We start from the raw sequence: 27,220 nt of genomic DNA, 5'->3' as shown, positions 1-27,220 counted from the left end.
TCTTATCTAAAATTTTATTTCAGTCTGAGTATTGCCACTTGTTCAAATAGCTCACATAAACCCATTCCATCCAAAAAGGAAATATAAAATGCTTCTAACAGCGTAAGCACAGTTGTCATGGCCTATCCAAAGGTCTTCCGATAGTGTCCGCACGCAAAAAAAAAATCTAAATGGAGTTAAGCCATAAACTGGATGTTCTTATTATCTGTGCCATAAGAAATATTCAACATCAGTTTGGTTTTAAAAACCCATCAAATATCAGTCATGGCAAGGAAGACCACTGAGCTGATTTCTGGTAACTAAGTTATGTCATCACTGAACGTAACGTAGCCTACATGATTGCTGCCATGCGGAAGACCCTGGGGTAGGGGCTTTTCACAAGTAACACAAGCACCACTTGCACAGGGATGGCTGGGCATTCCAGAGCAGCCGTGTGCTCCTGACTTCCTCCACTGCTTCTTCCCCACCATGGTACTCAAGCCTCCAAAGCTGAGAGGGCAATGCTCAAACTCCCTGAAGGCTTTTACAAAGAAGACTAATGAAGGAGATGTTGTGAGGTACAGCTAAATACTAAAAGTGATGACGATGATGAGATCTTGAGTACTTGAGCCTATTTATATTGCCTTGGATTCATTGATTTTGCATGTTAGCCTGCTTTCTATCTCACAGGACACTGTGGAGGATTAAGTGAGATAAAGTATGTGACAGTCTAGTTTGTGTCTGCATAACCAGTATATAATATTCCCATCCTCCTCCCCATTCCTAAAGAGGCTAGTCCTTGAACTTTCAGAGTACTCTATAAAGAAGAAATTAGTATTTCTATCTGCATCCGTGTCAGCATGATTCTAAATTTCTCCCGAGAGTCACTTCTCTTTTGTAAAATAAACTTTATACTATTTGAAATATACGTGAAGCTTCATTTTTGTTCAGGGTTTTTAACTTCTCATTGTGAAAAGTTACTTCTGAGGAACTGAAACCCCAGAAGGTAACCATAACAAAAACATGTTCAGTGTTTTTTTTTATTTTAAATGATGGTTCAAAGGCAGACTTGTAGACTTGTATCTCTTCAGGAGATGGAAGGCAAATGCAGCCTCTGAAGGGAACTGTTCTAATTATTGCCTAAAAAAGTAAAGTTATACAACTATATTCAAGGACATAAGACAAGGCACTACATTAAAACTAGGATGACTGAACAGTTGGGGGAAACAGCTGAAAGAGTAAAGGGAGATAGATTTAAGAATAATCTGAGTTGGGACAAGGATCCATCAGTCCTGGATGCTTCTGTTATCTGAATATCTTGAATCACATGATTTCCTGTTTTACCTTCTACAATGTCTCCACTGAAATTTCAAATCAGCATTCTCACAGAACTAATTAATAGTTATCATTGTGTTGGGATTCAAAATTTCAATCCAGTAACCATCAGGATCTTGAATAAATGCCAGGCCTTTCATTTTACCTGTAAAACAAAATAATTTTCATGATTTGAGAGACCTAAAAATATATATATATAAAAATTTAAAATAATGTTTATTAATTCAAATTTTATTTTGCATTTTAGTTAATTACATTATTTCGTCTATAGTTTCAACTTCAAAAAATCTATTGGTGTGGCCAGATGCACGAGTTTCAGAATGACACATTTTATCTTGTACACACAGCTGTAAACCAACTCTCCTGAAATAAACAGTGGGACTGGCTGTATCTTGTAGGCATCAGGTAACTACTTCACCTGCACAATGTAACTTCATGCAACTAGTTGAGTAGTCACAGAAACTGTCTTATTTTAAAGAGGAAAAAGAAAACAGATGCTCAAGGGAGCCAGTAGCATGGCGCATCTAGCCAGCCAAGGGACCCAGATGCTTGGTCATACACTATTCTGTGTAACCCAAGCTGTGCCAATCAGATTCCTTCTCCCAGGACTTCATAACTGGGACTGAGAGGTCTTGGAGCAGAGTTGTTTGCCTAAATGGAAAAAGTGTGACCTCAGAAACTTATTTTGGTACCAAGATGCTGAATTAGTTTGACTCTTATCTCTGGCTCCTCTCCTCAAGATCAGCTTCAGAGGAACACAGATAAAAAATGGGGGGGAAAAAAGTATGATGCCTCTGATGTGACAGTTGGGGAGAGAAATGGTAGGGGTGAGGTGGTGACTATTTTAACCCACTTTGTGTAGAAGGCGGTACTTGTGGCCAGACCACAAGGCAGTCCATCGTGGCTGTGGGAGAATAAACAAGGAGTTTTGCTAGTTTGGCTCTTGCTTCTCCCAGTGCCTTGGGCCTCAGCACCTACTCCCACAGTGTGGGGGGTTCGAACGACTGGTTCAGATGTCCTTGGGAGTAGGTAAGGGCAGAAAAACAGGTGGGGAGCAACTCATCTCCCAGAGGTTACACGTGCCACACAACCAGGGTTAGGGAAAAACAATGCCAGGAGCGTCTCCTACAAATACTACATCAGGGACAAAGCAGGAAAAGGATATGACTACAGAATGTGAAGTATTTGTCTTAACTCTTATTTTCTCTCTCTGCCCTGCACATGTCCCTGAGATCACTTGGAATTTTAAGAACCAAGGTCTGGTCTTCCCCCATTCACATTGCCTGATGGCAGGAGGAGAAGGGGATGACAGAGGATGAGATGGTTGGATGGCATCACCGACTCAAGGTACATAGGTTTGGGTGAACTCCTGGAGTTCGTGATGGACAGGGAGGCCTGGCGTGCTGCGGTTCATGGGGTCACAAAGAGTCGGAAACAACTGAGCGACTGAACTGAACTGAACTGATGGTTGGAATAGCTAATAGTTTCAGTAAAAAAACAAAAACAAACCCCCCCAAATCTCTGAGACCAAAATAATAAGAATTTGAGGAATATAACTATAAAACAAACAATGGATTATAAATTCTAACTGAAGAACAAATATGAGATTGATGGACCAAGAACTATTGAAATATGTAAAAGCAATGAGGAATATTAAATATAACCAATATGAAATAAGAATAAGAAAATATTAAAGAAAATCAGCAAAAATTAGAAATCAAAATTATAATAGGTGAAATAACACAATAGATGAGAATACAAAAGACGAATATAAGAACAGATACATCTGAGGAAAAATTAGCTAATTAGTATGCCAGTTTGAAGAAATCCCCAGAAGGAAGTCAAGGACAAAGAAAACAAATATAAAAAGCTTTTAGGACAAAACAGAAGAAAATATACAAAGGAACACAAATCAGCAGATTTTTCAGCAGCAACACTGGATAGGAAAAATAAGACAACAGAGTTGTATTTTCAAGACTGAAGGAAAATAAACCTAAGGTTTATAGACAACAAAACTGTCATTTATATATATATATAAAGGCGAGGTTCTGGGGTATATGGAATGCCTCAAGAGTTCTGCCTCACAAACCCTTTGAAAGCAGTGTTGGTTGAGGTACTTAATAAAGGGACAGAAAAATCCAAAAGATGTTACAGCAAGAGATACATGGAGAAAAAATATATACCTTTACATATTTATTATCTTAAAAAAACAGCCAAAGAAAAAAGAAAAATAAATCAATACTATCCCAGCCTGGGTATAGTAAGATAATGGAGGTAGAAGGGAGCAAGTTCTTGTCTTACTGAGGAGGATGATTTTTGGATAGCAAATCTCCTAATTGGAATTAAAAAAAAAAAAGATGGAAATGAAACAGTGAAATATTCCAAATTAAAAATTTAAAAAATAAAATGGGATGGCAAAAATAGATCTAAATAAAATAATTATAATACATGTAAATCCAACAAAATCCAGGTACATACTATTGTCAAGAGACATACCTAAATCATAAGGACATGAGAAAGTTGTAAAAGGATGAAAAAGAAAAACCAAATAATTATGAACTGAACAGACTTGCTGTAGTTACATTAAGAGCAGAAGAAACAGACTTTAAGGAACTTAGTTTTTGGGTGGCTAGATAGACCTGAGATAGTAAAAGCTGGGGGTCACTGAGAAATGGGCAGGGTTGAGGGGTGGAGAGGCGGCCTCGGTCTTTGACGGCTCTCCAGATCCTGCGATTAGTCCCATGTGAAGCCACCCTCGAGTTTGCCTTCCGGTTTCCTAAGGTAACTCAGTGTGCTTCCAATCATTTCTCTTTCCTTAAGCTGGTTGGAGTAGGATTCAAAGTCACTTGCAACCAAAAGGTTTAACTACAACAGGACCCTCTGTGAGTGCGTAGTAAATGTCACACAACTAAAGAGAGGCCTGAAGAAAACAAGTAGCAGACTCACCATCATCAGGTTTCTTGACAAATTTGACTCCCAGTTCTTCAAATCTTTTACAAGCACCATGAACATCGGGAACAGCAATTCCAATGTGACCTTAGGTAAAACCGCCCCCAAAACAAGGCAGAGAGAAAGAAGGAAAAATTACAACAGGGTATCCATGGGCCACAAGTGGCTTCCCAAACTAGTTAATTTCAAAACACAAGGCATCTGTAAACAGACTGAATCAAGTTGGTTCAAAACCTATAAAATATTAAAGAACAAGAATCTAAGTGGCTGGGTATAATAATTAGTTGCTCTACATTATAAATTATTTGACATAAGCCCAATATTTGCTCATAAATAGTTCAATCTGTTAAGAATAACCTACTTAAAAAAACGATATCCGTTATTCATGCTTAATAAGCTAATTGTTGATAATGACTATATACCAGTCCATTTAAACTGATAATCCTGGCATTTGATTGAGAGATTTTAGATTAAGCCAGAAGTGTATACTAGCAGAAATTAGGATTATTATTAACCATCATTTTTGGTTTTGTTCTTTAATTTAAAAGTCTACTGGAAATACAGTACTGAGACTGAAAAATGAAACCATGGTGAGAAAATAAATGTAAAGTTTAGATTGACATGATGAAATTATATTCCTAAATAAAATTAGGCTTCTCTGGTGGCTCAGATGGTAAAGAATCCTCCTGTAATGCAGGAGACACAAGTTCAATCCTTGGGTTAGGAAGATGCCCTGTAGAAGGGAATGGTTACCCACCCCAGTGTTCTTGCCTGGAGAATTCCACAGACAGAGGAATTAGTCCTCTGTCTAATTCCACAGGGTGTAAGTCCATAGGGTCACAAAGAGTTGGACACAACTTACATGTGGAAAATAAAAATAGCCACACTAACAAAAATCTAAAAATTAATGTTTTAGATTGCTTATAACCATAAATAGGTACCCAATGCAAAATCACAAAACCATAAAAGTGTATTACACACAAATAGGCAAACGTACCAAATCCTCGAGGGTCTGAATTGCCACTGTGGTAACTCTGGGTCTCATCATCTTCCGTGCCCCAATTGCTACAGATGGAGAGAAAACATAATTCTAAGTGACCTGGAGAACAGAAATTCTGAAAAGAAAGCTGCAACAATCTTTGAAATCTTTCCATGTATATATGCTACTTAATATACTTGGTCTAATCTCTGCTACTGTACACGTTAAGTTTTCAACAACAGAAAGAGCAAATAGGCAAAGAATGATGAACTAGACTAAGGAGACAATAAAACTAGGCATTTGGATAAGAATAAAAATGATAATAATAGCAACTACCATTCATTGTGCTATGTACTTTATATTTCATGAAGCCCTCAAAACAGCTGCATGGGTTAGATCTGAGTATCTCCATTTTACAAATGAGACTGCCACTTAGGGAGGTGGTATAACTTGATCAGGGTCACAGAGCTGTGATCAGAGGCAAGACTCAAGCCAGGTCTGTCTGACTCCAGGGCTGTTCTGATTCAGGAGACACATGAAATAGCACACCCTGAAACAAATCTGTTTTGTTAATTTTTAAAGACTGCACAAAAACAGAATACAGAATAAAACAGAAAGGAGAATGCCTATGACATTCTCAGCTGTAGTATCCAAACACTCATTAGCTACAGTTTGACAAACATCTTGCCATTTCATTATTACATTCTCTGCAAATGATCTCATTTGCCCTACTTGAACCATAAGAACAATACAAAGATCCATGAAAAAATACTCAAAGATATTGTTTCAAATGGAAAGTGGTTAGATAAGACCCAGTTTGAATTAAGCTGGTAAGTAAGGGGGAAAAGTTTAAAAAAAAAAAAAAAAAAAGCTTCCAAAAAAAATGTAGAATATATAAACAAAATAAAGACTCATACTTACTGTGTCAGTTCAAGTGTAGCTTTTCTGGAGAATACCCACGCTACTTTTTCATCTTTATCTTTTGGGATGTCATTTTTATCCTCATAAGCCAAGAAATACAGTGAAAATTTCATAGTGGGGAAATCAAGTTTCTGGAGTAGTCTGAAATTAAACAACAAGCCTGACTCAACTTACAGGAAAAGTCGATTAATACTAAAATCAACATGACGATATTCAAGTTCTACTGAGAATAAGAACAGTACACAGTGAGGCTGTTTTAATAGAAAAAGCAAGGAAAAATCAATAAAAAAGTCTAATTAAAAAACTTATCTGTAAATATCAGTGAAATTTTAAAAAATTAAATGTAAACTTGTAATTCATCAGTTCTTCAAATACAATGAAAATTAGCTGGATTTATGGTACCTGGATAAGTGTCAAAAGATATCTTCAAAAGAAAATTTTGTTTTTCAGTGGAAAAAATGATATCTCACACCTTTAGGATATATGGCATTCAGTTACTGAGCCAAAACTCCTAGGAAGATAAGGTGAGGACAGGTGTTAAGAGAGGGCAGATTAATATCACAGAAGACATGAATGTCCACAATAAAGTGGTTGACAGTATCAAATACTGCAGAAAGGTCAGAGAGGATTAAGTTTGAGGAGAGGTGAGGAGATACAGAAAGGTCCTGTGAGGGCAGTTTCACCAGCACGCACAGCAGAGGCTGGAGAATGGAGGTGAGCAAGTGGGGTCTATCTGTACAGTCATAATGATGGGATGGACCGCAAGAGAGCAGAGAGCGACAATTATCCTACAATACAGAAGACTTAAGTTTCTTTTGTAGGTTGAAAAGAGCAGTGGAAAAGGAGAGACTGTTTGTGAGAGGAAGTGCATGAATTCTGCATCCTGAGGTTCTGAAGAAGATTCAACAAAGCTGTGGCTTTTAAAATGAACTTAGAGTGTGACGTTATTTCGCAAGGAGTAGGGTGGAATGAGGATACACACAGTATAGTTTTCTTTAGATTACGGAGGATTAAATGCTCAAAAATGACTTCATTCAACACCAATAAGAGGGAATGACTGAAGCATAGCAAATAAAAAGTTTCTAGAGTTCTGTTCCAAATCTTCTACTTATGACTGCTATGTAATATGCCTTGGCCCACTAAGATCTACCCATTAACACATCACAAATAGCTCTTACTCAAACATGTTTATGATTAAGTGTCATACAACTAAAATACTCCAATCACAAAAAACTATCTCTGCACCTACCAAAGCAGACTGCCTAAGCTCTTACAGACCAATCAAATGGAACACTTGAATCTGTTGTACATTGCTCTTCTCAGCACAGCATTATCTTTCACTATAACATCAAGTTGTACTCCTGTGTTAGTCACTTAGTCGTGTCCAACTCTTTGCAACCCCATGGACTGTAGCCACCAGCCTCCTCTGTCCATGAAATTCTCCAGGCAAGAATACTGGAATGGATTACCCTTTTCTTCTCCAGGGGATCTTCCCAACCCAGGGATCGAACCCAGATCTCCTGTATTGCAGGCAGATTCTTCACCATCTGAGTACTCTATTGGGGGCTCTTTAAAAATAATGTCAACATTGGAGTTGTTTGGACCTGGATTCAAATTCCAGCTCTGCCATCTTCCCACTGTGGGATTTGGTGCCGTGAGTTAATGCCTTTAAGCTTTGGTTTCTTCCATGTAAAATGGAAATATAAGCTATATCATAAGCCTTTTGTGAAGACTGAATGAAAGAACATATAAAGGGCCTGGCAAATAGCAGACGTTCAATACATTTGTTTCATTATGTCCTTTAAATATGTCATGGTGCTTTAGTAGCTAAGTTGTGTCCGACTCTTGTGATCCCATGAACTGCAGACTGCCAGGCTCCTCTGTCCATGGGATTCTCCAGGCAAGTACACTGGAGTGGGTTGCCATTTCCTTCTCCAGGGGATCTTCCCAACCCAGGAATCCAACCCAGGTCTCCTGCATCGCAGGCAGAATCTTTACCGACTGAGCTATGCACAAAACCACTTTTTCTGGAAAGAAGGACAAGAAACTGTTAACAGCAGTTATCTTTGAAGAGAACTAGGAGAGGGAGGCTGTCATTTTTCACTTTGTATTTCTCGGAAGCAGTCAGATTTTCTAAATATAGACATATACTGTATTACTTGACGTTTTCTCTTAATGTCAATGAAGGTTATCTAGGCAGTAAATTAAAGATTATTTTACTCTGCATGTATCTATACTACCAGAAATAAATAAAAACCCTCATATTATTTAGGGAAACAAATCAAGAAAAGCAAATATGTTAAAGGTATCAAATCATGAATATTACTTATTTGGAAAAAGAGAACATATCCTATAAAATGGGACAGATGGTCAACTTTAGGTAAACTCACTAAATTTTCTAAATAATGTGTCTTTATAGCTATATCTTTTCTGAAGAAAACAAGAGGCTAAGAGTGGCCATAACATCAAAATGGTCTGGGCACGTTAAGGATTTAACTGGCAGCTCTCAGTGAGAAGGGAGTTAGAGAAAATGCAAGCATTGGTATCTTGCTGCTCAGTCAACCTGACTGGGAGAAAGGACAGGAACCTGACGGAAGCCCTGGCCAGTCAGTCAAGCCTAGTCCCAGACTCCTGGCCAAAAGCACTTTTGTGACCTCTGAAGCAAACTTTCATCTATTTTTAAAACAGATCTGAAAACATTGCCTATATTTGCAAAGCTATGTATTTAAACATCACAGGTACCAACAGTTTACTTACGTCATTCCAAGAATTCTCGTATAAAAATCCAGTGACTTCTTAGGATCCTTAATTCGCAGCATGGTCTGCTGCAAGAGAAAATCCTAAGGGGAAACAGTATGTATTAAGCACCTTTAATTTTTACTACTTGTTACCAACATTAGCTTTGCTTTCTGTAACAAGATACCAACAGTCCACCATTGCAATCCCTCAGTCCATCATGGCTTTATTATTGCTTCTGTTCAGTCCATAAAAGCTATGCTCAAATTTGTGTAGCTCGGTCAAAGAGTTGGGTTTTTTAAATTTTTTTCTTTTCTATAGATTTTTGTGCCAAGTTCTGTAAAACAAGTTCAACAACCCTGTTTATCCTATCCCTATTTCTATTCTATCCTAAACTCTTTTTAAGCAGCAATCTGGATCTCAAGAATCCTAAAGAGTTCATACTCATTGATCAAGATATTGCCCTTCTAAAAATCTATCTAAGGAAATAATTAGAAACTTTGACAAAGATTTATGTATAAAGACATTCATCACAGCATTTACGAAGTAACTGTGTTCCAAATACTGTTCTAAATGATTTATAGAAATTAACTTATATGATCTTCATAACAACCCTCCTTATGATATATATATTATATATATATAATGTATATATTATACCATCCCCATTTTACTATTGAGAAAGTAACTGGCAGAGAAAAAAAAAACCTCAGTCCAAACAGTTTGGTTCCAAAGTCCTTGCTTTCAACCACCTTGCTAAACTGCCTCTAACAATGAAGAAATAGTTAGATAAACTAGTTGTTGTTGCTTAGTAGCGAAGTCATGTTAGACTCTCTGCAACCCCATGGACTGTAGCCCACCAGGCTACTCTGTCCGTGGGGTTTCCCAGGCAAAAATATTGGAGTGGGTTGCCATTTCCTTCTTTAGGGGATCTTCCCGACCCAGGGACTGAACCTGCGTCTCCTGCTTTAACACAGGCATAATAGAATATATGAAGACATTTAAAATGCTGTTTTAGAAATATGTGGACATACATACGATATTATGACATACATGTTATATGTCAATTTTCAATAAAGATGGCAAAAACAGTTTAGAAAATGGAAAGATACACCACTTTTCTGATTGAGAAGGCTTAATAAGATAAATACATTATTTCTAAGAAAACACAGAGTAATATAAATTCCAAAATCATTTAACCTTAAAAAAAAGTCTATATATGGCAAAAAGATTAACAAATACATTCAATGTTAATGGGTTTATTCATAAAAGTAAAGGCATATAAATCCTTTGCTGCCAAAGTATTATTTGGATGATATTTTAAAAAACAAGCAGGGTTTGCTTTTTATAAAATGATTTAGCTATTCTATGCTCAGGTAACAGTTTTCTTTTTATTACCAAAACATTCTGTTAACTCTCTGTAACAGAATGTTAAACCACTCTGTTACTTCTGATACACACTCAAATGATTTTGGAAAAAAGTTTCTTTAAAAGTTACTAAAAATCACTGTTTATTGCTATTGTTCTAAAATATTGTTTGAAATAAATATATCTTGTGTCTAAAAAAAAGACTTGTGCCTAAAAAGTTGATGTCTTATCTCATGGGACAGTTTTTAACTTTGTCTCTCCTTTTGGATGTTCAGTTGCCAAGTCATGTCCAACCTTTGCAGCCCCATGGACTACAGCCTGACAGGCTCCTCTGTCTTTGGGATTTCCCAGGCAAGAATACTGGAGTGGGTTGCCATCTCCTTCTCCAGGGGATCTTCCCAACCTGGGGATCGAATCCTCATTGCCTGCATTGCAGGTGGATTCGTTACAACTGAGCCCCCAGGGATGTCTTTCCCTTATTATGCTCTAAATTCAGAACAGTAAAAGATGTCTTTTATGCTCAAAAAGTTTCAGGCTTTCTCGGTTAACTGCTAAGCAACAAAGATTTGCTCCTCTGCCTTACAAAAAGAAAGAATAATAGAAATAATCAGTCTTTTGCAGGAGTGGGAGAGGGCAATTTCCAAATTTAATTAATTTAAGACTACTGTGCAAAAACGTTAAAGGTCCAATCAGGGATGTTTCTAGTACATGTACTATGTGCCTACAATATAATCCTGACAAAACTATAAAAAGTGGAGCCGGGAGTGAACCAAAGGATCAAGGTCAAGGTCCCCTTAAGCACTTTTAAATGGACTTTTTTTTTGGTATAAGATGTGAACGTAGGGCTTCACTTTTTACGAATGTCCAATGGCTCCAGCACTATTTGTTCAAAAAATCTATCCTTTCTCCACTGAATTACTTTTGCATCTCTGTGAAAAATTTGTTGAGTTTTTATTAGTGAGTTTATTTCTGGGTTCTACTCTTTTCCACTGATCTATATCAGTTGTAACTTACACAGCATTTGGCATCATCATAAAATGGTTTGAGTGAAGTGTAGAAACCTTCTCTCTCCTTATATCCCTTTCCTCTCTCTGATTTATAACTGTCTTAAAATATTTCCACTGCTGGGCCGGGGCAGAATGCTAGGTTTTCCGTGTTTCTCCACTGATAACAGGATGAGGGGAAAGATTGTTACTGCCTGGCAAGACGAAATCATCGCTCCCTAGTCTTCTCTGATGCTACCGTAGCACGGGGAGGTTGAGCACCTTATTATAGCCAGTTGGCTGGAAGACTAAACTCCCCACTCAGCCTCTGCTGGCACAGGTGTGGCTGAGGCCACTGTTTTCTCTATGGGATTTGGCTGTAGTAGAGCACTTGTTGTCTAGAAGTTTTCTGACTTATCAGGAAATACTGTGTATTTCCTGGTCCTGTGGGTAGAGAGAGTAGGCATTCATTCGGCTTTTTTGTGTGTGCATCCATTGGCATTTCCAGATCACTAGCTTCTTTAGCTCTAAGTCTGGGCTATATGAGGCAGAGAGAAAACCCAGGAAACTTACTGCCATGAGGTTCCTAGGGTTTCAAAGTCCCTAACCAGTCTGCCTTCTTCTCTCTGCTTTGTAGAGTCTTTCTATTTTTGCTTTATATAAGCATATCTCATTTCATTGCACATCACTTTGTTATAGTTCACAGATACTGGTTGGTTTTTTTCCCCCAAATTGAAGGTCTGTAACAATCCTGTGTGCAACAAGTCTATCAGTGATACTTTTCCAACAGCATTTGCTCACTTTGTAGCCCTGATCACATTTTGGTAATTCTCACAATACTTCAAACTTTTCATTACATTTGTTATGATGATCTGTGATCAATGATCTTTGATGCTATTATTGTGATTGTTTTGGGGTGCCATGAACCACATCCACATTAGATGACAAACTTAATGGAAAAACCTTGTGTGTGTTCTGACTACTCCACTGACCGACCACTGCCCCACCTCTCTCCCCATCCTCAGGCTGCCCTATCCCCTGAGACACAATACTGAAATTACATCAATTCATAACTGTGCACTCTCTAAGAGTTCAAATGAAAGGAAGAGTTCCACGTCTCTTATTTTAAATCAAAAGCTACAAATGATTAAGCTGAGCGAGGAAGGTGTTTCAAAACCTAAGACAGACTGAAAGCTAGGCCTCCTGCCCCAAGTTAGCCAAGTTGTGAAGACAAAGAAAAAGCTCTTTAAGGAAGTTAACAGTGCTACTCTGGTGAATACACAAATGATAAGAAAGTAAAACAGCCTTATTGCTGATATGGAGAAAGTTTTAGAGATCTGGATAGAAGATCAAACCAGTCACAACATTCCCTCAAGCCAAAGCCTCATCCAGAGCAAGGCTCTCTCTCCCATTCTAGAGGGCAGAGAGAGGTGAGGAAGCTACAGAAGCAGAGTCTGAAGCTATCAGTGGTTGGTTCATGAAGTTTAAGTAAAGAAGCTAGTTGCATAACATAAAAGTGCAAGGTAAAGTAGCAAGTGCCGATGTAGAAGCTGCAGTGAGTTATCCAGAAGATCTAACTAAGATAATGAACGAAGGTGGCTGCACTAAACAGACTTTCAATGTAGATGAAACAGCTTTCTATTGGGAGAAGATGCCATCTAGGACGTTCACAATTGGAGAAAAGTCAATGCCTTCGAAGCTTCAAAGGATAGGCTCGTTCTCTTGTAGGAGCAAAAACAGCTAGTTACTTTAAGTTGCAGCCAATGCTCATTACCATTCTGAAAATCCTAGGGTTGTTAAGAATCATGCTGAATCTCCTCTGCCTGTGGTCTTTATAAATGAACAATAAAGCCTGGATGATAGCATATCTGCTTACAACATCGTTTACTGAATATTTTAAGCCCACAGTTGAGACTTACTGCTCAGAAAAAAAATAAGATTCCTTTAATACATTCATTCAAAATGCACTTGGCTGTCTAAGAGCTCTGATGGAGGTGAACAATGAGATTAATTTTGTTTCCATGACTGCTAACACAATATCCATTCTTGCAGTCCATACATCAAGGAGTAATTCTGATTCTCAAGACTTATTCTTCAAGAAATACATTTTGTAAGGCTATAGCTGTCATAGATGATGATTCTTCTAACGAATTTGGGCAAAGTAAATTGAAAAACTTCTGGAAAGGCTTCACCATTCTAGATGCCATCTAGAACATTGGTGATTCATGGGAAGAGGTCAGAGTATCAACATTAATAGGAGTTTGAAAGAAGCTGATTGCAACCCTCACAGATGACTTTGAGAGGTTCAAGGCTGCAGTGGAGGAAATAACTGCAGATGTGGTGGAAATAACAAGAGAACTAAAATTAAAAGTGGATCCTGAAGATGTGACTGAATAGGTGCAACCTCAGGATAAAAGTTTCAATCTTGCATTAGCTAAACTTTCAGAAATTTTTATACTTATCTGAACTGTGTGTTCTGGTCTTAATAACACTGAGGCCAACTCTCCATGGAGCCTATCAACTCTCTCTCCCAATGAATTTTCAAATGTGATGCATTACCCCCCAGCAAAGGGTCTTCTTCAGGTTCAACTAAGCATTCAGAGTCACAAGACAACTATAGGCTAGAAGGCTATCCGTCAGGAAAACACAGTTTACCAACAGAGTGGTGTTAGGTGTCTCTCTTCAGCAAGAGTTTGGAAAAGAATCTATACAGCTCGGGTGCAGGGAGAAGATCCACGTTAGGGCAGGAGTGGGAATCACCCTGGTGTCGAAGCCCTGTGTATCACTATCTCTAGTAGCAACTCCACAGGCACAGCTTTCAGAATTTTCACATGGGACAGTGATAAGAGTCACTGAATTCAGGCACACCCAAAGCTATATTAGATATTTATAATTCTCCCTTTGCAGATGCAACCTTCCAGTCAAGTTATTTCTACCGAAAGCAATATTGCCAAGTAGCAAATAGCATTTTTGTAGGAAAGAGAGCTGCGGCTGCTGCTGCTAAGTCGCTTCAGTCGTGTCCGACTCTGTGAGACCCCATACGGCAGCCCACCAGGCTCACCCATCCCTGGGATTCTCCAGGAAAGAACACTAGAGCGGGTTGCCATTTCCTTCTCCAACGCATGAAAGTGAAAAGTCAAAGTGAAGTCGCTTAGTTGTTCCCGACTCTTAGCAACCCCATGGACTGGAGCCTACCAGGCTCCTCCATCCATAGGATTTTCCAGGCAAGAGTACTGGAGTGGGGTGCCATTGCCTTCTCCGAGAAAAGAGAGCTAGAGATAACCAAAGGTCAGATTCTTATCAAGGGAAAAAAGCCTAACTTTTAACCCCTAGGTGTCACATCTCCTATGAATTAGAAACAGATAAAGTTTTGCTTTTTCCTGACTTTAAAAAAAAATCGCAATTGCCTTCTGTGAAAGTTCATTTTGGAAAAAGAAGTGTATTTGAGGGGAAGATTATTTACTATGTGACAGCTGGAGCACATGGTTGATATACTATGCTATGACACATTTTTTTTTTACTATCTTTTTCCTACTATTACTTCTCTGATTCAACCTATGTCAGAGAATAACAGTTGTTCCAGAAAATAATTCAGCCACTTCCTCTACACTTATTGTCCTATCTAAATTGATTTCATGTGGTTCTTTCCTTCTTCCCATTCAACAGCTAACAACATACTGCAAGTATATTTAACCTATAAATAAGGAAGACAAAAACAGGTAGGAGACACAAAGGAAATTAGTTTTATTTTAAAAATTACCTATGGTATTTGTAAACATACCTGCACCCGACTACTCTTACAACAAATAAAAGAAACAGGAATGTCCTGGAAGCCCTCAGTATCATGAGGCCTTTAAAATCTCATGCAAAGGGAGAAAAACATACACAAGTAGGAAAGAAATATTAATAATTCTTCAGAGGCAATGTGGTTCAAATGCTGGCTCTATCACTGTTACCCTGAGTAAATCACTACTTTTCTTGAACATCAGTTTTCACATCTTTAGAATGGAAATAATAATGGTTTTCAGCTCTTAGGGCTGAGTTGGAAAATAAATGGGGAAATGCATGTAAGTGCTTAGCAGAGTTCTGTCTCAGAGTAAGTTACTCACTTACTATTGCTCTTGTTGTTATTATTATAAAATATACCCCAGAATTTCTACTACCAACTATTGCTTTTGATTCCCAAGTCTGTATTCCCCAGCCCATACCTCTAACCTCAGCTCTGGATTTACATCTCCATCTGCCTACTCATTTCCACCTGAGTCAAATATCAAATTAATCACAGCCCAGATAAACACTCCTACTATTAACACAAACTGGAATCAAGATTGCCGGGAGAAATATCAATAACCTCAGATATGCAGATGACACCACCCTTATGGCAGAAAGTGAAGAGGAACTAAAAAGCCTCTTGAGGAAACTGAAAGAGGAGAGTGAAAAAGTTGGCTTAAAGCTCAACATTCAGAAAACGAAGATCATGGCATCCGGTCCCACCACTTCATGGGAAATAGATGGGGAAACAGTGGAAATAGTGTCAGACTTTTTTTTTCTGGGTTCCAAAATCACTGCAGATGGTGACTGCAGCCATGAAATTAAAAGACGCTTACTCCTTGGAAGGAAAGTTATGACCAACCTAGATAGCATATTCAAAAGGAGAGACATTACTTTGCCAACAAAGTTCGTTTAGTCAAGGCTATGGTTTTTCCTGTGGTCATGTATGGATGTGAGAGTTGGACTGTGAAGAAGGCTGAAGAGCGCCGAAGAATTGATGCTTTTGAACTGTGGTGTTGGAGAAGACTCTTGAGAGTCCCTTGGACTGCAAGGAGATCCAACCAGTCCATTCTGAAGGAGATGGGCCCTGGGATTTCTTTGGAAGGAATGATGCTAAAGCTGAAACTCCAGTACTTTGGCCACCTCATGCGAAGAGTTGACTCATTGGAAAAGACTCTGATGCTGGGAAGGATTGGGGGCAGGAGGAGAAGGGGATGACAAAGGATGAGATGGCTGGATGGCATCACCGACTCGATGGACGTGAGTCTGCGTGAACTCCTGGAGTTGGTGATGGACAGGGAGGCCTGGTGTGCTGGGATTCATGGGGTCGCAAAGAGTCGGACACGACTGAGCGACTGATCTGATCTGATCTGATCTGATTAATACATCCCCCTCAGGAAATGTCTCTAGAATCCCATGTTAGCCCAAGTCAGACATATGGAATCTTCCTAGTTTCTTTCTGCCACTCCTTCTGTAACCCAATCCAAGCATTGGATTGGACCGGATCAACCTGACTGCTCAAGTCCCTCTGGAATCTTTCTCCTTGCCTCTCCAATGATCACTACTACCTTGCTCATGTCTTCACTACTTCCTGCCTGAGCGACTGTCCAAACCTCCCTGGAGGGGCTTCCCTGCTGGTCTCGTTGGTCAGGAGCTCGCTTTCCAGTGCAGGTGGTGCAGTTTGATTCCTGGTTGGGAAGCTAGGACCCCACAAGCCTTGCCACCAAAAGAACCAAAACATAAACACAGAAGCAACACTGTAACAAATTCAATAAAGACTTTGGAAGTGATCCACATTAAAAAAAAAAAAAAAAGAAGCCTCCCAGGTCTGTCTGCTTCTTGTGAACTTCAGTTCAGTTCAGTTCAGTCGCTCAGTCGTGTCCGACTCTTTGCAACCCCATGAATCGCAGCACGCCAGGCCTCCCTGTCCATCACCATCTCTCAGAGTTCACTCAAACTCATGTCCATCGAGTCGGTGATGCCATCCAGCCATCTCATCCTCTGTCGTCCCCTTTTCCTCCTGCCCCCAATTCCTCCCAGCATCAGAGTCTTTTCCAATGTGTCAACTCTTTGCATGAGGTGGCCAAAGTATTAAAGTTTCAGCTTTAGCATCAGTCCTTCCAAAGAACACCCAGGACTGATCTCCTTTAGAATGGACTGGTTGGATCTCCTTGCAGTCCAAGGGACTCTCAAGAGCCTTCTCCAACACCACAGTTCAAACCCAAATGCAATCCAGAGTGATGCAATCCAGAATTCCAATAACGCTACCAGACTGAGCTTTCTATAATAAAAACCCAGTTGTGTCATTTCTGGGTTAAAGATCAGAATTTCAATGGTGCCTTACAGCTTTAAGAAGAAAATCCCCAAAGCAAGCGCATACAGTTGTTGCATACTTCTCTAACTTCATCTTTTGTCATTACTCCACTAAACTGGTCATCTTAAATGGCTCTGATCTCATACTCTTAGCAGTTAAAAAAAAAAAAAGAGCATGCACCCACCATAAGTGTGTGTGTGTGTGTGTGTGTGTGTGTGTGTGTATATATATACATATATATATCTTTTTTAAATTATACACAGAAATATACTGAAAAAAACAAATATATTAAAAATATATTTGCCAAACAAAAATCTTCGCAGGATGAGAAAAATGAACCAAGTGGGAATGCTCATATTTTCTGAGAATCCCAGTAATTGCTTTGTGTACCTCACCATTAACTCCACTGCCTTATAACTTCAGTCTCGTTGTATACTTGCAGGCCCCTGCACCGGTTCTCTATTGTCACTGTGCTTTTATATAAACTACAGTTCTCTCTACCAAGAAAAGTCATTCATCCATCTAGCCACTGTCCTTATTCTTTCCTTTCCGTTTTTCTTCCCTCAATCCCTGCACCCAATTCTACCTAGCTACCTCCTTTGTATTCGGTAAAACCCAACATAAATGTCACCAGTATGCTTGCCTTGAGAACCCCATGAACAGTAAGAAAAGGCAAAAAGATGGGACACTGAAAGATGAACTCTCCAGGTCGGTAGGTACCCAATATGCCACTGGAGATCAAGGGAGAAATAACTCCAGAAAGAATGAAGAGACAGAACTAAAGCAAAAACAACACCCAGTTGTGGATATGACTGGTGATGGAAGTAAAGTCCAATGTTGTAAAGAACAATATCGCATAGGAACCTGGAATGTTAGGTCCATGAATCATGGCAAATTGGAAGTGGTCAAACAGGAGATTCCTGTGGGCAAGAATCCCTTAGAAGAAATGGAGTAGCCATCACAGTCAACAAACAGTCTGAAATGCAGTACTTGGATGCAATCTCAAAAATGACAGAATGATCTCTGTTCATTTCCAAAGCAAACCATTTAATATCACAGTAATCCAAGTTTATGCCCCGACCAGTAATGCTGAAGAAGCTGAAGTTGAACAGTTCTATGAAGACCTACGAGACCTTCTAGAACTAATACCCAAAAAAGATATCCTTTTCATTACAGGGGACTAGGGGACTGGAATGCAAAAGTAGGAAGTCAAGAGCTACCTGGAGGAACAGGCAAATTTGGCCTTGGAGTACAGAATGAAGCAGGGCAAAGGCTAATAAAGTTTTGCCAAGAGAAAGCACTGGTCATAGCAAACACCTTCTTCCAACAACACAAGAGAAGACTCTACACATGGACATCCCCAGATGGTCAATACCGAAATCAGATTGATTAAATTCTTTGCAGCCAAAGATGGAGAAGCTCTATACAGTCAGCAAAAACAAGACCGGGAGCTGACTGTGGCTCAGATCATGAACTCCTTATTGCCAAATTCAGACTTAAAGAAAGTAGGCAACACCACTAGACCATTCAGGTATGACCTAAATCAAACCCCTTAAGATTATACAGTGGAAGTGACAAATAGATTCAAGGGATTAGATCTGATAGGCAGAGTGCCTGAAGAACTATGGACGGAGGTTCGTGACACTGTACAGGAGACAGGGATAAAGACCATCCCTAAGAAAAAGAAATGCAAAAAGGCAAAGTGGTTGTCTGAGGGTGTGTTACAAATAGCTGTGAAAAGAAGAGAAGTGAAAGGCAAAGGAGAAAAGGAAAGATGTACCCATTTGAGTGCAGAGTTCCAAAGAATAGCAAGGAGACATAAGAAAGCCTTCCTCAGTGATCAATGTAAAGAAACAGAGGAAAACAACAGAATGGGAAAGACTAGAGATCTCTTCAAGAAAATTAGAGATACCAAGGGAACATTTCATGCAAAGATGGGCTCGATAAAGGACAGAAATGGTATGGACCTAACAGAAGCAGAAGATATTAAGAAGAGGTGGCAAGAATACAAAGAACTATGCAAAAAAGATCTTCATGACTCAGATAATCACGATGGTATGATCACTCACCTAGAGCCAGACATCCTGGATTGCAAAGTCAGGTGGGCCTTAGGAAGCATCACTACGAACAAAGCTAGTGGAGGTGATGGAATTCCAGTTGAGCTATTTCAAATCCTAAAAGATGATGCTGTCAAAGTGCTGTACTCAATATGCCAGCAAATTTGGAAAACTCAGCAGTGGCCACAGGACTGGAAAAGGTCAGTTTTCATTCCAACCCCAAAGAAAGGCAATGCCAAAGACTGCTCGAACTACTGCACAATTGCACTCATCTCACACGCTAGTAAAGCAATGCTCAAAATTCTCCAAGTCAGGCTTCAGCAATACATGAACCGTGAACTTCTAGATGTTCAAGCTGGATTTAGAAAAGACAGAGGAACCAGAGATCAAATTGCCAACATCCCTTTGATCATCGAAAAAGCAAAAAGAGTTCCAGAAAAACATCTACTTTTGTTTATTGACTATGCCAAAGTCTTTGACTGTATGGATCACAACAAACTGGAAAACTCTTAAAGAGATGGGAATACCATACCACCTGACCTGCCTCTTGAGAAATCTGTATGCGGGTCAGGAAGCAAAAGTTAGAACTGGACATGGAACAACAGACTGGTTCCAAATCAGGAAAGGAGTACATCAAGGCTGTATATTGTCACCCTGCTTATTTAACTTATATGCAGAATACATCATGAGAAACGCTGGGCTGGATGAAGCACAAGCTGGAATCAAGATTGCCAGGAGAAATATCAATAACCTCAGATATGCAGATGACACCACCCTTATGGCAGAAAGTGAAGAGGAACTAAAAAGCCTCTTGATGAAAGTGAAAGAGGAGAGTGAAAAAGTTAGCTTAAAACTCAACATTCAGAAAACGAAGATCATGGCATCTGGTCCCATCACTTCATGGAAACAGTGAGAGACTTTATTTTGGGGGGCTCCAAAATCACTGCAGATGGTGATTGCAGCCGTAAAATCAAAAGACGCTTGCTCCTTGGAAGAAAAGTTATGACCAACCTAGACAGCATATTAAAAAGCAGAGCCATTACTTTGCCAACAAAGGTCTGTCTAGTCAAAGCTATGGTTTTCCCAGTAGTCATGTATGGATGTGAGAGTTGGACTATAAAGAAAGCTGAGCGCCGAAGAATTGATGCTTTTGAACTGTGGTGCCGGAGTATACTCTTGGGAGTCCCTTGGACTGCAAGGAGATCCAACCAGTCCATCCTAAAGGAAATCAGTCCTGAATACTCATTGGAAGGACTGATGCTGAAGCTGAAACTCTAATACTTTGGCCATGTGATGCGAAGAACTGATTCATTGGAAAGGACCCTGATGCTGGGAAAGATTGAAGGCGGGAGAAGAAGGGAACGACAGAGGATGAGATGGTTGGATGGCGTCACTGACTCGATGGACATGAGTTTGAGCAAACTCCGGGAGTTGGTGATGGACAGGAGGCCTGGCGTGCTGCAGCCTATGGGGTTGCAAAGAGTCGGACACGACTGAGCGACTGAACTAAACTGAAGTGTCACCAACACTAAAAGTATTCCCTGACCTCCTCATCTACCACTCAGATGGGAAGGGACATCAAGTATCTGTATCAAAGAGGACTGACAGAGACAGTAAACAGAATGTCAGGAGATCACTACTTGGCGATAGAAGCATTGGCTTTTTGAAGCAAGTTAGTAATTCTGCCCGGGATGTGGTGTAGCTATATATTCTTTGATCTGCCTCTTTGACAAAGATGCAAATGATCAACAAACAAGTTGACCTTCTACCACTGCTCTCTCCTTTCCAAACCAGGTCCTCATCACTTTTCTCACCTTTTAGGTGTCCTCATCATCTCTAGGCTTAGATCTCTCCAATCTATTCTATACAATGATTTGAATCCCTCAGTGGTTCCCCACTAACTATACGAAATCCAATTTTCTTAGAAGTGACACTCCAGGCTCTCTCCAAGATCTGGCTTCAACCTACCATTCCAGTCTTCTCTGCTACTGCTGCTGCTGCTAAGCCGCTTCAGTCGTGTCCGACTCTGTGCGACCCCATAGACAGCAGCCCACCAGTCTTCTCTACCACTGCTTAAATAACCTGAACCAAAAACACATAACTCATTTCTCCAAAACACGTTTCACACTGCATCCTTCTGTCACCTCACCACAGTTTTGCTCAGATGTCTCCTCCACCTAGAAGCCCTCCCATGCAACCATCTTCTGTGTGATGCTGGGATCCCATCTATCTTTCAAGGTCTAGGCTCACCCCCACCTTCTGCTTGACTCACTCCCTGATATCCACAGTTGAAATACAACCTTGAATTGTATTGCTTTTCATAGTTTAGAGATCATAGATACATTTTATCCTTATAGCAGCTTTGTTTCTGCTGCTTTTACAAACTCGGCCCAAGTGTCCTGCTAAGATCATTATGGCCAATGACAGAATTAGGGATTCAAACGTAGGCCTTCAGCCTCCAAGTACCCTGATTATACATCATACTATAGATGCTACTGACCTGCAGCACGACATCCTGGAGTGTGAAGTCAAGTGGGCCTTAGGAGGCATATAACAAACAAAGCAGGTGGCAGCAATGGAACTCTAGCTGAGCTATTACAAATCCAAAAAGATGATGCTGTTAAAATGATGCACTCAAAATGTCAGCAAATCTGGAAAACTCAGCAGTGGCCACAGAACTGGAAAAGGTGAGTTTTCATTCCAATCCCCAAGAAGGGCAATGCCAAAGAATGTTCAAACCACCATACAATTGCGCACATTTCACAGGCTAGCAAAGTTATGCTCAAAATCCTTCAAGATAGGCTTCAGCAGTACCCCCGAGAACTTTGAGATGTACCAGCTGGGTTTAGAAAAGGCAGAGAAACCAGAGATCAAATTGCCAACAATCGTTGGATCATGGAAAAAGCAAGAGAATTCCAAAAAAAAATCCATCCACTTCTGCTTCATTGACTATACTAAAGCCTTTCACTATGTGGATCACAAAAAACTGTGGAAAATTCTTAGAGATGGGAATACCAGACCACCTTACCTGACTCCTGGGGAACCCGTGTATGGGTCAAGAAGCAACAGTTAGAACGGGACATGGAACAACAGACTGGTTCCAAATTGGGAAAGGAGTACAACAAGGCTGTACATTGTCACTCTGCCTAGTTAACTTATATGCAGAACATCATGTCAAATGCCAGGATAGATGAATCCCAAGTTGGAATCAAGATTGCTGGGAGAAATATTAACAAACTCAGATATGCAGATGATACCATTCTAGTGGCAGAAAGTGAAAAAGAACTAAAGAGCCTCTTGATGAGGATGAAAAAGAGGAGAGTGAAAAAGCTGGCTTGAAACTCAACGTTCAAAAAACTAACATCGTGGCATCTGGTCCCATCAGTTCAGTTCAGTCGCTCAGTCGTGTCCGACTCTTTGCGACCCCATGAATCGCAGCACGCCAGGCCTCTCTGTCCATCACCAACTTCCGGAGTTCACTCAAACTCACGTCCATCAAGTCAGTGATGCCATCCAGCCATCTCATCCTCTGTTGTCCCCTTTTCCTCCTGCCCCAATCCCTCCCAGCATCAGAATTTTTTCCAATGAGTCAACTCTTCACATCAGGTGGTCAAAGTACTGGAGTTTCAGCTTTAGCATCATTCCTTCCAAAGAACACCCAGGGCTGATCTCCTTTAGAATGGACTGGTTGGATCTCCTTGCAGTCCAAGGGACTCTCAAGAGTCTTTTCCAACACCACAATTCAAAAGTATCAATTCTTCGGCAATCAGCTTTCTTACTTCTTGGCAAATAGAAGGTGACAAATTGGAAGCAGTGACAGATTTTATTTTCTTGGGCTCCAAAATCACTCTGGACAGTGACTGCAGCCATGAAATTAAGACATTTCCTTGGAAGGAAAGCTCTGAAAAACCTAGTGCATGCTAAGTCACTTCAACATGTCCAACTCTTTGCAACCCTATGGACAGTAGCCCGCCAGGCTCCTCTGTCCATGGGATTCTTCAGGCAAGAATACTGGAGTGGGTTGCCATGCCCTTCTGCAGGGCACCTTCCTGACCCAGGGAATGAACCTGTGTCTTTTTATGATTCCTGCACTGGCAGACGAGTTCTTTGCCACTAGTGCCACAAACCTAGACACCGTATTAAATAGCAGAGACATCACTTTGCCAACAAAGGTCTGTATAGTCAAAGCTGTGGTTTTGCCATAGTAGTCACATACGGCTGTGAGAGTTGGACTATAAAGAAGGCTGAGTGTTGAAGAATTGATGTTTCCTTTTTTTTTTTTTTTTGGCATTTGTAACATTTTTAATTTATTCATTTTTTAATTGAAGGACAATTGCTTTACAGAATTTTGTTGTTTTCTGTCAAACCTCAACATGAATCAGCAATGTGAAAGTGAAAGTTGCTCAGTCATGTCTGACTCTTTGCGATACCATGGACTATACAGTCGATGGGATTCTCCAGGCCAGAATACTGGAATGGGTAGCATTTCCCTCTACAGGAGATCTTCCCAACCCAGGGATGGAGGTGCTGGAGAAGACATGAGAGTTCCTTGGACAGCAAGGAGATCAAATCAGTCAATGTTAAAGGAAACCAATCCTGAATATTCATTGGAAAGATTGATGCTGAAGCTCATGCTCCAATACTTTGGCCACGTGATGGGAGGAGCTGACTCTCTGGCAAAGACCTTGATGCTGGGAAAGACTGAATGCAAAGGAGAAGTGTGTGGCAGAGGATAAGATAATTAGATAGCATCAACAACTTAATGGACATGAATTTGGGCAAACTATGGGAGAGAGCAGAGGATTAGGAAGCCTGGTGTGCAGCAGTCCATGGGGTTGGAAAGACACGACTTGGCGACTGAACAACAAGAGATGCAACCCTTGAAAATCTCTATCTTCTGTGCTCCCACAGTGCTTTATAATTCCAATATATATAATCCCAGTTCCACCTTATGTTATAGTTGGTGTATGTTTGGTGCAGGAAGGAACTTCATCTTTTTGTCATCTCAATATCTCCCAAGGTACCTATCATCTTCTTTACATATATCAGATGATCAATGATCATTGAATTTACGCTTTCCTTGTGTTAAGTTTCAAAACACTATAGTCAGTATCTAGAAGCAGAACAGGGTGGAGACTAGAGTGTGGGCTCTCCCTAGGCAAATTACTCAGCACCACTGTGCCATTGTCTACTTAAATGTAACATGGAAATGAGTATGCCTTCCTCGAATAGTTGTGAGGATTAAATGAAATAATGTACTTAACAATGGAGAAGGGGATGGCAATCCACTCCAGTATTCTTGCCTTGAGAATCCCATGGACAGAGGAGTCTGGTGGGCTACAGTCCATGGGGTCGCAAAGAGTTGGACACGACTGAGCAACTAAGCACATACACTTAACAAACAAGGGCCTGGCACAACTCAACACATACCAGCTACTATTAATATTACATAGTCCATTTTATGTCCCCCATATGGCACCTCAAGAGTGAAAATGACTAATTCCCAAAAATAATTCCTTCAAATCAAGAGAAATCTACTTAAATTAAGAATGCATAAATTAAGATCACACTGATTGTATTCAATCAATTTCATCAAGCTCTCTTTGTAATTTTTTTTTTTAATAGTCCAGTATATAAAATGTCCAGTTATCTGGGAAATTAATTTACACTGAATAACTCAATCGGTATTATGTGAAATAACAAGGTATTTAACATTAAAGGGTGTAAAAATAAGATAAGTGTGAGAGGAAATGTATATATTTATTTCTTCCCCCTTAGTCTTGCAGTGACTAACATTTCTCCTAAGCTAAGTATTATCAGGTGCTAGTCAAAGGCTTTAGCAATTAGAAGTGTTTGACTCTTCACCCTGAATGTAAAAAGCAAGCAAGGAATAAAGTCAGCAACTGGTCTTAAAGGTCTGTACAAAGCACACACTCAGTCCTCAAGGAATTAGAGCTTATCTAGTAAAATAAATGCAGACAGCGTTGAGTATGCTGGAGCAAACCCCGGAGTGGCCGCCCTGTCTGAGCTTGATAAGGCCTGTAGGCACCACACCTGAGTGAGTTACTCTGACTCTCAGTACAAACACGTTAAAGCAAGCTGAAAAGCCTTCCTATGCAACCATTCCTCTCAATGGGTCTCAGCTGCAATAAGAGGATCACTGAAGGAATTTCCGTGATTCTCTTTGGATCTAAACTCCTGGATTCTAACATCCCTCCTGTGGGGCACTAAGCCCAGGCAGAGGTGTAAAGCTGTTAACAACTTTAAAGGCCAAACCAAAGCGAAATTCTGGGCGCGGTTAAAGTCAGGGACCATCAGATTGGTTTGGAGGAGTTAAACCCGGAGCCAGGGCAGTTACAGAAAAATGACCGGGACTTCCGTGGTGGTCCAGTGGCTAAGATTCTGCACTCGCAACATAAGAGGCTCCCGATGGATCCCTGGTCAGAGAACTAGATCCCACACGCCACAACTAGGAGTTCGCCTGCCACATCTAAGACACGCCGCAAATCGATAAAAATAATTTTTTTTTTTAAGAAAAAATAAATAAAGAAAAATCATCCAGGTTGGGAGGAGCCGGCACGTAGACACCTTCGACCAAGACTTGAGTTCTGAAACTGCTCTTACCCGCCAGGGCTATTGACCTGGGGAACACTCACAACCCACAGACAAGGGCTCTGATCCTGGCTGGGCCACCGTTTCAGGTAACTGTCCCAAGTCAAACAAGGTAAAGCAAGCAGGGTCACAGTCTTTCAAACAACTTAAAAGAAACTGATGCTTTCTCTGATCTCCTGTTGGGACACCCCTGGCCCTCTTCCCAGCCCACTCCGATCCGTCCAAGGCGAGCGGAACTGCAGCGGCGGCCGGATGAGGTTCAAGTCCAGAGTTCGAATCATCCAGCCCAAGCCGGGCCTGGTTGAGCCTCGGAACTGCTCCCTCTGGGGGCCCCAGCGGGGCCACGCAGAGAGGGCCCCGACTCGGGAAAGTTAGGTTCTGCGCTCACCTTGGTGCTGGGGTCCGGGTCGGAGCAACAGCTGAGGGCAGCCTCGTCGGTGAGGCCGCCGGACGCGGGCTGTGGTTCTGCCATGGCCGCACTGCTGTATCACGGACGATAGTCCCCGTGAATGCAAGAGGTATCCACACTCCGCCCGCTGCTAAGCGCTTTTCACCAGCGCCGGCGCGACTGCGCCCCGGGGCGGGCGCCGCTGACTTCCAGCCACTCGCTTGCTGAAAAGGAAGTTGGCTTTCTGATGATTGGGTCGCAGTTCCTCCGCCCACAGCGCTCTACGCTCAAGACTACAATTCCCAAGGTGCTTTGCGTATGATGGAGGCCTGCGTGTGGTCTAAAAAAAAAAAAAACACTAACCCCAAATCGGCCCGAAGAAAGTGCCGTTTCTCTCTGTCGCTTGATGACCTAATTTTGTTTCTATTTAACTATTAAAGTTCAATAATCACCCATACCTCAAGGCTGCCACGTGGTAGGAGGTAGGAATCTGATGAAAAGAGAATTGGGAGCTATAATTTTTAAATTATAAGGACCCAAAACGATTTTCTCAGTTTAAGCAGCAGAGGATAATTAAAGCAACTCTGACTTAGTGAAAACCCTAGGTTTCGAGTTTTGGCTCCACTATTTATTAGCTCTGGAAGCTTGGACTAATTACTGACGTTTCTCTGAGCTTCACGGATTTTGGTGAGGATCAAATAAGATTTAAGTTACGGTTTCACTACTTACCTAAATGTCCATGACTTTCATCGTCTTTTATGTTGATTTTGCTAAGGCATGTATTTTAATTATGTTCATTGGACGACTTAGTCATCACTGTGTTTTGAT

The 27,220-nt window shown here is 40.6% G+C and overlaps 1 protein-coding gene across 1 annotated transcript; it reads right to left on the bottom strand.

Annotated features, from left to right (window-relative positions):
• On the bottom strand, positions 1 to 26,612 carry GLO1 (glyoxalase I). Its single transcript, XM_055571495.1, has 6 exons — positions 26,393 to 26,612; positions 8,921 to 9,003; positions 6,164 to 6,304; positions 5,261 to 5,328; positions 4,261 to 4,350; positions 1 to 1,459 (listed from the first exon to the last, which is right to left on the bottom strand). Exons 1-6 carry the CDS (start codon positions 26,474 to 26,476, stop codon positions 1,371 to 1,373), a joined length of 555 nt encoding a protein of 184 aa, XP_055427470.1. The 5' UTR covers positions 26,477 to 26,612; the 3' UTR covers positions 1 to 1,370.
• Positions 26,613 to 27,220: the final 608 nt, after the last annotated feature.

Source organism: Bubalus kerabau, chromosome 3 (genome assembly GCF_029407905.1).
Source record: "Bubalus kerabau isolate K-KA32 ecotype Philippines breed swamp buffalo chromosome 3, PCC_UOA_SB_1v2, whole genome shotgun sequence".
In the NCBI taxonomy this organism is placed as follows: domain Eukaryota; kingdom Metazoa; phylum Chordata; class Mammalia; order Artiodactyla; family Bovidae; genus Bubalus; species Bubalus kerabau.
Note: the sequence above shows the minus strand (reverse complement) of the source record. Positions and strands in the feature narration are given on the sequence as shown.

Coding starts and splice junctions, on each gene's coding strand:
- GLO1 (XM_055571495.1), bottom strand. CDS start 26,476: ATGGCAGAACCACAGCCCGCGTCCGGCGGCCTCACCGACGAGGCTGCC. Junction 6,305..8,920: donor ACGAGAATTCTTGGAATGAC/GTAAGTAAACTG, acceptor GTTTAATTTCAG/ACTACTCCAGAAACTTGATT. Junction 5,329..6,163: donor GCTACACTTGAACTGACACA/GTAAGTATGAGT, acceptor CTCCATCTGTAG/CAATTGGGGCACGGAAGATG.